At 45.5% G+C, this 12,312-nt stretch overlaps 1 protein-coding gene across 1 annotated transcript in view; it reads right to left on the reverse strand.

The window, feature by feature from the left end:
* Nucleotides 1-12,312, reverse strand: part of LOC138963979 (cadherin-like and PC-esterase domain-containing protein 1) — a 32,196-nt gene that overhangs the window by 14,731 nt on the left and 5,153 nt on the right. Inside the window, exons 3-13 of the mRNA XM_070335837.1 lie at nt 10,751-10,829; nt 9,916-10,090; nt 8,786-9,068; nt 8,106-8,257; nt 6,951-7,026; nt 6,145-6,306; nt 4,668-4,772; nt 3,881-4,116; nt 3,390-3,457; nt 3,100-3,129; nt 1,998-2,187 (exon numbers count right to left, since the gene is read on the reverse strand). Of these exons, the coding sequence (XP_070191938.1) occupies nt 1,998-2,187; nt 3,100-3,129; nt 3,390-3,457; nt 3,881-4,116; nt 4,668-4,772; nt 6,145-6,306; nt 6,951-7,026; nt 8,106-8,257; nt 8,786-9,068; nt 9,916-10,090; nt 10,751-10,829 (1,556 nt within the window). The remainder of the gene's footprint in view (nt 1-1,997; nt 2,188-3,099; nt 3,130-3,389; nt 3,458-3,880; nt 4,117-4,667; nt 4,773-6,144; nt 6,307-6,950; nt 7,027-8,105; nt 8,258-8,785; nt 9,069-9,915; nt 10,091-10,750; nt 10,830-12,312) is intronic.

The raw sequence follows: 12,312 nt of genomic DNA on the forward strand, positions 1-12,312 counted from the left end.
CACACCCTTACCACATTCTAAAGAAGCGGGTGGTTGCGCAAATCTTCCGTTCGCTCTCCAAGGTTCCTAACCGCCACCGACCTGCTGCCAATGCAGTCTGAGCCAGCCTCAGCTTCGGAACTTTCACCCACAAAGCCAGAGCCCGGAGTTACTTTCTCTTGGAGACGCTCTACCCTTTCCCCGGAGAACCCGGGTACTTGGGTAGAAAACATACCTTTAAACTGGTGTGAACCACCGGGAACCGGAACACAGGCCACAAGCGAAGGCGTGGTCCCATCATCCCATTCCGCATGAACATCAGCCTGAGACACAGTAGCAGACGGCGCAGGCGAACGTTGGCAAGAGACGAAACCCCCGTCACACTGGAAGCGAACGCATCTCCGCCCGCGTGGAAGCGATCTCCCCCGCCAAGGAAGAAACCTGTGAACTTAAAGAGAGCAACTGACGGGCGCTGTGGCGTGGTGGTAAGACGTCGGCCTCCAAAGCGGAAGGTCGAGGGTTCGAATCCCGGCCGCGGCCGCCTGGTGGGTTAAGTGTGGAGATTTTTCCGATCTCCCAGGTCAACTTATGTGCAGACCTGCTAGTGGCTTATCCCCCTTCGTGTGTACACGCAAGCACAAGACCAAGTGCGCACGAAAAAGATCCTGTAATCCATGTCAGAGTTCGGTGGGTTATAGAAACACAAAAATACCCAGCATGCTTCCTCCGAAAGCGGCGTATGGCTGCCTAAATGGCGGGGTAAAAACGGTCATACACGTAAAATTCCACTCGTGCAAAAACACGAGTGTACGTGGGAGTTTCAGCCCACGAACGCAGAAGAAGAAGAAGAAGAAAGAGAGCAACAATGTCGCCACGTCCGCAGACGCACGACCGGGAAACACATAAACCAAGGAAGCCTAAACGGGCTTATCCACAGGAGAAACCTTGTCTAAAGGTTTAGCCATCAAAAACGGAGTAGGAGGCATAACGACCAAAACATCGATATTTTTTGCAAAGACAGTACATGAACCGAAACACAAGCCTGTCCGGAAGCCTTTGCTTTCCCAGATGTTTACTTTGTCGGCGGAGAACCAGCAGTTACTCGTATAGACAACTGCCGCTTCTTGGCGTTAACCGCCATGACCAAAAACAACTCACGAAAAATTTTGTAAACAAGAAAATTTCACAAGTTCAATTTAAGGTCAAAAACGCCCACAAACACAAGCAAAAAACAGAAAGATCTCACCTCAACATGAAGAGACGATAAGACAAGCAAGAAGAAACCAAGAGGTAAGTGACCAAGTCCGCAGACGAAGTGACAGATGGCTGAACACAGCCAGAGCGTACAAAAACACGACCAGTCCCACTGCTCGCTGAGTATGGAATGAAGCATATGGCGGCGTATGCGCGCGCATACGGAAGTCGGAAGTATGTATTAATATGGCCTTATGGGTATTGGTCACTCTTTTTTTAGAGGGGCTTCCCTTGTTACCAAGGGGATGCGTACAGCGTTACCAGCACTGAACTAGAGTTAATTGCTATATGTGAGTTGGGTAAGATATGTAATTTAATGAACAGTAGACAGGAGGGTAAGTACAAGAGCAAGCTATAAGAGACAGGATCAGGTAGGAACAAGAAAGACACGAGAGAGAGAGAGAGAGAAAGTGAGAGAGGTGAGAGAGAGGTGGGGTAGCGATGGAGGGGTCGTAAGCTTCACGTACGTGGTCACTTTGCCATTTCTAGACTAAGCTTTGTGACCTTTTCTAAAGTTGTGCTTAGCTTCGTCCATAGCAAATGAAGAATCTTGACTGTATCTTAGTGACACACTGTCTTTGAAACAGACTCCAAACAGTGGTTTGCTCATTCATTACTTTTTTTGTCGGAGGTACCTGGATGACTGGTTCGTCTGCATAGCTCTCATTCACTACTGTCGTTTATTTTAGAGCACTAATTATACCTGCCTTAATTATTTGATCTAATGTGCATCTAACTCATCATTATTTGTTTCATCTACTCACGAGTCCGTGTTGTGTTTGTCCTCGAGGCGTGCCTGTGACTGACAGCTTTGAGACCACGCCCACACTGTGACAAGCTGGACGGTATGCTCCACCTCCACTTTATATTCAGTCTGTAAGGGGGAGAACTTCGGCTGCAGTATCAGGGACGGACGAGTAACTAGACTTGAGAGGTAAGGCAAGCTCCCTGGTTCTGCAGAAGAAGAAAACCAGTTCAATTAAAGCTTATGACAAATATTTGGTGTTTTGTGTTTGTCTACAGGTTTGCTTCTCTGTTTGTTCCTTAGTCTGATCAATGTGGTCTTCATTAGACCAATGTACACTCAACAGAAATTAAAGATAACATGTAATGATCATTTGTGTCAATGATAAGCCTTTAAGGATTGTGCTGTTGGGATCTGTTAGAAAAATGCGCACTGTTTGGCTTTGCTCCAGTTGAAAGTCTTTGTTATGTTCACAGTTGTTAAAATATCCTCAACAATTTAAAAATAAAAAAGTTCATGCACGCAGCAGAACTGACACACAAGTACATGACAACGTGACAATTTGTTTTTCTCACTGAAGTTGGACTGGGTGGCCGAGTGGTAACGCACTTGCGCTCGGAAGCGAGAGGTTGCGAGTTCGACCCTGGGTCAGGGCGTTAGCAATTTTCTCCCCCCCCCCCCCTTTTCCTAACCTAGGTGGTGGGTTCAAGTGCTAGTCTTTCGGATGAGACGAAAACCCGAGGTCCCTTCGTGTACACTACATTGGGGTGTGCACGTTAAAGATCCCACGATTGACAAAAGGGTCTTTCCTGGCAAAATTGTATAGGCATAGATAAAAAAAATGTCCACCAAAATACCCGTGTGACTTGGAATAATAGGCCGTGAAAAGTAGGATATGCGCCGAAATGGCTGCGCCGGATCTGCTGGTCGATGTGAATGCGTGATGTATTGTGTAAAAAATCCCATCTCACACGGCATAAAGAGATCCCTGCACCTTGAGTCCGAGCCTGGAGATACGCGCGCGATATAAGACTTCATATATAACATATGTGAAGTTATCATGCAATACTTATCAAAGAAAAATAACGACGATGGACACTGAGAAGAAAAGTGCTGCATACCTTCACTGCATGGTGGACCTGTCACAGCATCTGAAAGAAACCGACGTTTAAAAGTTAGAACCATACTTCAACAATTCATAAGGTAAAGCCTTCTGCTTAACAAAACTGGTTGAACATATAAAAGAGCAAACACAAATGTATAATTCAGACACAAATCACCCAAGGGTTTTGGGTTAAATAACTCACAGTTTGATATATTACAGGCATTTAAGTACGTGGATGGTAATACAAGCTAGTGGCGTGCAAAACAAAGGCCATTCTGTAAGAAGAAAGAGAATTGAATGTCATACCATTTTTAAGTAGATTGCTTCCAAAACTTTCGCCATCGGAACCATTTGTTCTTTGATTGGATTGGTCTCTGTAAAGCACAAACAAATTCAAAGGTGTTTGTGGTCTGACTTTGTATTGTATGATACATTAATCGCAAGACAGACGTTGCATGTTTGAAAAGGACAACAAAGCAAAACTAAGTTCTAGAATAGAGGCAGAGAGACAAACAGACGAACAGACAGACAAACGAACAGACAGACAGACGAACAAACACAGCATATGGACAGACAGACAGAGAACACACACACACACACACACACACACACACACACACACACACACACACACACACACACACACACACACACATACACACACACACATACACACACACACAATATCTCTCACTCCCTGACTCCTCCTCATAAACATGCACAAGACACAAACACCAATAACAACAACAGCAATCCAGTTAACCGACACTGCTTACACTCCCAAACGATGGACTCACATGGGTACACTCAGGTCCTCAAAGGATTCCGACTGGCCACCATCGCTGACTCTGAGGAAAAAGCTCTCCAAGCCAAGCAACAAGGAATGTAGTTCACTAGTTCTGAGGGGTGGTTGTGTTGGCATTGGTGGTGATGTGTCCCTGTTGGTGTTGGTCGTGGTGGTGGTTGTCGTTGTGTAGGCCGTTTTGGACTGAAGGAGTCTCGTGAAGCGAACTGCAGAGGCACTTGGGTAAATCTGAAATAAATACATTTTCATCTATCAAAATGGGGTTCACATAGCATGCTGATTTTTGTTTTTTGTTGATTTCAACTATGATTCCATCGTCCTGTTGGTGCACCACATCCACGCTTCTCCTGTCCGCCTGTCTGTTTATCGGTCTGTCTGTCGTTGTCTCCCTCCGCAGAGCCTCTAAAAGATGGGCTTGACAAAAGCAGTAAAGAAAGAAGGTATGATGTCTGTGATGAAGGTGGATACACGTTCACCATGCATGTACACGATAAAGCCGACAAACGATGGTTTAAGGGGGCAAGCTGTGTTTATTGTCAGCCATGAAGATGATCAGTGTATGGCTGTGTTTATTGTCAGCCATGAAGATGATCAGTGTATGTAACAAGGGAACTAACTCTCGTTAGTTACTTAACACATTAGTAGCAGTTGCTTCCCTTAGATGGTAACAGATTCTCAAACACTACAGAAGGGTATTCTCAGTCTGTCTGTGTGTGTATCGCTGTGCCTGAGTCTGTCTGTCCGTCTCAACAAATGTTAATGGAAGAATCTTTTCTTACCCGTTTCCATCCTGTTTTTGCAAGGTGTTCCCTCAGACCGTCGAGCAAATAGACCAGTTCCCTGGGACCAAGGCAGAACTTCTTGTCTGCGTTGCAAATATTACCCTGAAAAAAGAAGCAACTCATGTCGATAAACACATGTAGATATATTATGAACGAGACTATAAAATGACCCAATATTGTTCAAGCAATCATCAATACAATCTTGTCGAATAACAACAAGTAAGCCTGGTACGCAAACTACATGTCACAGTATTCAGTGTAATTGTCTCATCACGATCAACACAATCCCCGGGAAAAGGTTCACCAATCAAACTATGTGTACGGCTCATAAACACTCCAAAAACCTCTAGAGACTGGTCCCGAATAACTCTCACTAACTGTTGTTGACAGCAATATAGAGCGCTTGGTTTCTTATATCATTTAAATCTGACAATTGTACAATGACTCGACCAACGATTGCTGTCCCAACCCTGTGACAGCAATCACACATTCACATGGTACCTGCACTACGCTAGAGAGTCCCATGTCTCAACCCTGTGACAGCAATCACACATTAACAAGGTACCTGCACTACGCTAGAGACTGAGTCCCATGTCCCAACCCTCTGACAGCAATCACAGTCCCATGTCCCAACCCTGTGACAGCAATCACACATTCACAAGGTACCTGCACTACGCTAGAGAGTCCCATGTCCCAACCCTGTGACAGCAATCACACATTCACAAGGTACCTGCACTACGCTAGAGAGTCCCATGTCCCAACCCTGTGACAGCAATCACACATTCACAAGGTATACCTGCACTACGCTAGAGAGTCCCATGTCCCAACCCTCTGACAGCAATCACACATTCACAGGGTACCTGCACTACGCTAGAGAGTCCCATGTCCCAACCCTGTGACAGCAATCACACATTCACAAGGTACCTGCACTACGCTAGAGAGTCCCATGTCCCAACCCTGTGACAGCAATCACACATTCACAAGGTATACCTGCACTACGCTAGAGAGTCCCATGTCCCAACCCTGTGAATCACACATGCACAGGGTACCTGCACTACACTTGAGACTGAGTCCCATGTCCCAACCCTCTGACAGCAATCACAGTCCCATGTCCCAACCCTGTGACAGCAATCACACATTCACAAGGTACCTGCACTACGCTAGAGAGTCCCATGTCCCAACCCTCTGACAGCAATCACACATTCACATGGTACCTGCACTACGCTAGAGAGTCCCATGTCCCAACCCTCTGACAGCAATCACACATTAACAAGGTACCTGCACTACGCTAGATAGTCCCATGTCCCAACCCTGTGACAGCAATCACACATTCACATAGTACCTGCACTACGCTAGAGAGTCCCATGTCCCCGGCAACCTTCTGACAGCAATCACACATTCACAAGGTACCTGCACTACGCTAGATAGTCCCATGTCCCAACCTTGTGACAGCAATCACACATTCACATGGTACCTGCACTACGCTAGAGAGTCCCATGTCCACAAAGGCCTTGGCGAGGTCCACAGACACATTTCTGTGTTCGGTCAAGATGGCAGCCAAGTCGTTCAGCGACGTCTGGCGGACAAGATATTCACTCAAGGAAGACAGCCGTCCGCTCAGGCTACTTGCTCCCACCTGCGGCACGATATGCACATTGTAAACAGAAAGTACAATATTCATTGAAGGCGCGGAACTGATCCGAACACCGGCACGGTTGGCCTAGTGGTAAGGCGTCCGCACCGTGATCGGGAGGTCGCGGGTTCGAACCCCGGCCGGGTCATACCTAAGACTTTAAAATTGGCAATCTAGTGGCTGGTCCGCCTGGCGTCTGGCATTATGGGGTTAGTGCTAGGACTGGTTGGTCCGGTGTCAGAATAATGTGACTGGGTGAGACATGAAGCCTGTGCTGCGACTTCTGTCTTGTGTGTGGCGCATGTTATATGTCAAAGCAGCACCGCCCTGATATGGCCCTTCGTGGTCGGCTGGGCGTTAAGCAAACAAACAAACAAAAAACTGATCCGAACACTTTGTTAATGAAGTACAAAGAAGCAGTTATTCACGCATAAATTCCATGTCTGATGTTCAATATATTTAACTTACCTTTAAGTGCATATCGAACGTTTCTGGACTAAGACAAACGTACTTTATTTCGATGACAGAACAAGCTCTACTATAACCATGCAAGGTTGCTGCACTGAAATCTCTTTGAAGATGAATAACAGGTATGTCTCTTTATTGAGGCCTAAACCCTTTTTGACAATTACAGGTTTTCAACTGACCTGCAGAACAAACGGATGGAAGGTTGTGTTGAAGACAACCGTCATTTCCAGTAACTGGAAGCATCTTTGGCACGATCTGCAAAGCACGTAGATAATCTTGAAGTCAACTGAATAGCTGAATAAACAAACAAGATATTCAGCTCCCATATATGCAACAGCTGGCACGGACACAACAAGAACTAGAAGACCACAATGGCCGCGGCCGAAAATAAAACAATCTTTGACAATGGCCTACCTGCATGTAGATACACACACAGATTGCATGCAACAAAACATCCGCTGGATGATCTCAGCTTACGTTAACATCTGGTCGTTTCCTGTTTTCATGTATTAAAGGCTGCCAGAGCCGCCTTCTCTATTTTGATTGTTTATAAGCCTATTCTCTTGTTTGCACTCCACACCCAACCCCCTTCATCACCGCCACCACCCCCTTCTCAATCACCCTTCGCCCTTTTCAACCCCCCCCCTCCCTCCTCCTGTTCATTCCCCCCTGCCTGGACCCAAAGATAAACAAATAGAATCAACACTTCCAGCTGCCTGATGAAAGTGAGATTTAATAGTCAAGAGGGCTGAATCTCCCACATCAAAGCACGAAGTGGCAGTGAACAGAGGGGCTGTTGACAGCATACGTTTGTATCTCAGCAGCCAGGAAGCATGTAACACGTTTCACCTTGCACGTACGCAGTTCAGTCTTTTATTTGCGCCAGATTACACTGCAGAGCCTTGTTGCTGCTAGTTATGTATTCAACTAGCTTGTTTGAAAGTGTCAAGCCAGTATTGCTGTTAATTCAAATTAAAATGATTTACAGGCAAAATGATGGGATAACTATGGAGTTATCTGCCTCGTTGATGATTGTTTTCAATGTATGATCCACAAACAATTCCATACAAGAGACAACTTTTTTTTAAAGCAGACATCCACGTCCAAACTGATGTCAAGCACCAGTTGGACGAAAGAAGACAGGATGTTATTAGTCCTCTTCCGTACTGGACCTTAACCGCTGCCAACTCAACGGGCAGCCAGCAGCATTACAAACTAACTGAGCATGATGCAAGGCTAGTTCTTTGTATCGCATTATGCTTACTCACCCTTTACACTCGTCTTACCCTGTCAAACGACCACTAAATCTGAACAAATTCAATCCACTGACTCACCTGAGAGACTGTACGTCAGCCAGGTGTTCCCAGTGCACCAGGATATTCATCACGCTCTCCTCCAGCTGGCCAACCGTTGCCGCGGCAACCCCGTCACCATGGCGATCCGCAGCCATCTGCTGCAGCTCCAGAAGGGACAGTCCTCGCTGAGGCTGCGACAGGTAGATACAAGGAGTTAAAAGATAAGACGGAGATGATTACCCTTCACAAAAGAGAGTACACAGGAGGAAAAGAGTCTTTTTGAGCTGTATATGGGAACAATGTTGGGGGGGGGGGGGGGGGGGGGGGAGGGGGGCTATATAGAGAGTTCAAATACTGAGAAAACTCTCATACCAAAATTACGCTCTTTCCTTAAGAAAAGAAGCAAACATACAAAATTAGGGGGGAGGGGGGTGCGTTACAGAGAGTTCAGATGTTGAAAAAACCCAACCTGTCATACCCAAATTACGCTATTTCCTTAAAAAAATTTTTTATTAAAAAGCAAACATACACAATGTCGGATTGTCTTGTGGCGACATGCGGCGAGGAAAACTTCAGTTTCTGACTTTCCCGCTGTATTTGTGTACGAGTCTGGGACATGGCAGTGGTGGTGCCTGACGTTGTCCGGTATAATTGATTTCTAAATCTGAGTACCAGCAACTGACTGATAAATGTTACCCCTTATCACGAACGAGCATTACCTTCTGTTGAAGATATGACGTCAGGCCATCCCAGACCACCCCTTCTGAGTGCATGTACACTCTGAGCGGTGACAATGACGTCACCAAGACGGGAAACCTCCACGTGAGAGCTCTGCGCCAATCAGAAGCCGCACCTTTCAGACGTCTTCCAATTCGGTCATCTTCTGCAAGACTAGCCTCAGAGTGCGGATGGTCATCGTCCTTGGCGATGGTCACTCTGTCCGTATCTTCCCACGTCAAAGGTCGATTGGCTGGAAGCTGAAGAGCGACGGCTCCGTCAGGACTGTGAGAAATAGGAATAAAGAAGTTGATCAAAGATGTAATTACCTCTCCCAGTAATGGACAAATACCTAAGTTTTGTACTTTTGGAGTTTGTTTGTTTCTTTCTTTGTATTATTGTTATTGATGGTGTTTGTAGTCTGTTGTGTCCTGGTATACATACACACACACACACGTACGCACGCGCGCGCGCACACACATACACACACACACACACACCGTGACACACACATATGCATTCACACACACGCACGCACGCACGCACGCACGGCACACACGCACACACACACACACACATACACACACACACACAAACACACACACACAAACACCGTGACACACACACACACACACACAAACACACACACACTCTCTCCCTCTCTCAATCCCACACCCCTCCCCACTCGGGTGGCCAATGGTTGGCACTGACACGACCGTACGGCTGACTTCACGTCCCTTGTCTCCAGACAGGCACGTCCGCCACATCCATACTGCACACACAAACACCCCCCCCAACACACACACACACACAAACACACACACACACACACACACACACACACACACACACACAAACACAAACACACTCGCACGCACACTCTCGCGCACATGAGTGGCTGGTAAGAGATAGTAACCGATGCATCTATCACAATCCTAAAACGTATAGATAATAAAAACTTTTGGCCATAAATATTAACAGTACATGCGGCATCACAGAGAGTTTCAAATTATTGTGATTACACACACACACACACGCACACACACGCACACACACACACACACACACATACACACACACACACACACACACACACACACACACACACACACACTCACACACATTCACTAACCTTTCCTCAGTCTCTGAACAGATAGACATGTTCATCTCGGCTGACGAGTGCGAAGGCGACAGAAGCAATGGGTGCCGTTCACAGATGGACTCTACATCCCTGTCAGCGTCAAGCTCGTCATTTTTTGCCACGTCCGACAAATTTGCACAGCGCAGATTAGTATTCAACCATCGACCTGGGTTAGACATAAAAGAGAAAGGAGTTCTTCATAGTCATACTTTACGTAACATGAATCATTTACAAAAAGGGAATTTATGCAACACATGATGACACAATGTGTACAGTTACTTTTTACCTTGGTCTGCTACAATAGCAGACGACTTTATTCTGTGTTAACCCGGATGTATTCAGGGGTGGGTATTGCAAAGGATGTTGAGATTTTTTTTGTACAGCGGGACCACCTTATATTTTTATAATGTATATATATACAAGTCTGACCTCAGTCGCTTTAAAAAATAAAGCGTCCTTTATCTATCACAAATTTGGTGTGAGTCTGAGTTTGTTGCATAAATGATTTTATGTGAGCTTGTGAACATTTGTGCGCATGTATCGCCCATCCCCGGGCCATTACTCTCTCTAAAAGAGATGGTAAGAAAGAGAAGAATGTTCGGGGTTAAACACAACCAGCTACCCAAACTCTTTGGCAGAAAATGTATTTGTAGATGCTACCCCAATTTCAATGTACATGTAAGCTACCCATAACGTCTTGACCCCTTCGTGGTCGGCTGGGCGTTAAGCAAGCAAACACGTCTTGACAATGTGAAACTGCTTTGGCAAGCTGCACGGAGTTAAACAGACAACGCAAATGAACAGACGTGCCAAAAAACGTGCTTACCTTGTTCCAGTTGACCCCTGTGACGACACAAAAGATCTGGCTGACGTAACACGTCCTTAAGACCCGGAATGACGTTCATCTGAAACAAACATTCATGGAAATTGTAACAAATTGGACCAAACAATGCACACTCCGTTGCAATTGAAGAAAAATAAAGCTAAAGTATGTTAATGATCTGACGGATATTCCTCTGGAAAAGAAAACCAGACCTTTAAACACGGTAGTGTTGTAGGACTAAAATATGTTAACTAGACAAAAATCACGGTTTACGAAACACGTATATTTGACATTTACAGGCAAAACGTGTGTATAGGTTAATCTTGATCATGTGCGATGCCGTGATAAAATTGAGTGCAATGTATTGGTTTTTATCTTTTGCCACCTTCCTGCATATTAAGTGTGTGTGTGTGCGTGTATGTGTGTGTGTGTGTGTGTGTGTTTGTGTGTGTGTTTGTGGGGGTGTGTGTTTGTGTGTGCAGTATGGATGTGGCGGACGTGCCTGTCTGGAGTACTTTGGGTGTTCTTACTTCGTATGTTTTATTGTTCTTATTTGTGTGTGTTTTTTTCCCCTTTTAACCTCCCCCCTCCCCCCCCCCCCCCCCTTATGAGTGTGTATTACTTTTAGTCTGTATGCCTGTGCCCTTGACATCATCCAACCACTTCTCTCCCCTTTCATTCATTTCCGTTCCTAGAGTTCCTTCCCCTTTTTGCGTGTTTCCCCTCTATTTTCTTTCAAACCCTGTTCGTTCCGTGTTGCGTCTGCTTTTTGTTGTCTTTTGTGTTCTTTTCCTGATGAAGCTTCCAGAAGCGAAAATTCGTAATCGTCTTGTGTCGTCTTTGTATTGGTGAGTACAGTAATCCTTTGTTTTTTAACTTTGTGTTTTTTAAGGTTGTTATTTATGTGTTGTTTTGGTTGTTTTGAGAGCAGATGAACCACGCTTTTCCATCTATTGTAATTAATTGTATGGACAATAAATGATCCAGGGGCGGATCAGTTGCTTTGTAAGGGGGGGGGCACTTTGAATCGAAAGTGAATGTGATGGGCGCGAAGCGCCCGAATTTGCTAGGGGGGTCCGGGGGCATGCCCCCCCGGAAAAAAAATTTGCCCAAAGAAGCAAAATGGTGCCATCTGGTGCCATTTGAACTTAGAAATGGTCATAGAATCAGCATAGAAAAACCTTTTTTTATTCTTCTTTTTTTTTTTTTTTCGGTGGGGGGGGGGGGGGCACGTGCCCCCTGTGCCCCCCCCCCCCCGGCCCCCCTCGTCCGCCCCTGTGATCTTATGTCTTATGTCTTATGACCTCTTATGTCTCATCTTATGTCTATCGGTATAAAAACGTTCAGAAAAGCTCATTTCCACGTTCTATTTTGTCTGCTTTTTATTTTCTCAGAAAAAAATCTCTCCAAAAAGATACAAGCGTTTAAAAAATGAACATGTCATTAATTATATGAAATACGACGCATGGACATTCTGGCAATATGGCTGCAGTTAGACTCGACGGAATCATAAAACGGTTTTAAATGTTCAGGAAAAACGCATACAAATCAGCATACAAAAATGA

This window comes from Littorina saxatilis, linkage group LG4, assembly GCF_037325665.1.
Source record: "Littorina saxatilis isolate snail1 linkage group LG4, US_GU_Lsax_2.0, whole genome shotgun sequence".
NCBI classification, from domain to species: domain Eukaryota; kingdom Metazoa; phylum Mollusca; class Gastropoda; order Littorinimorpha; family Littorinidae; genus Littorina; species Littorina saxatilis.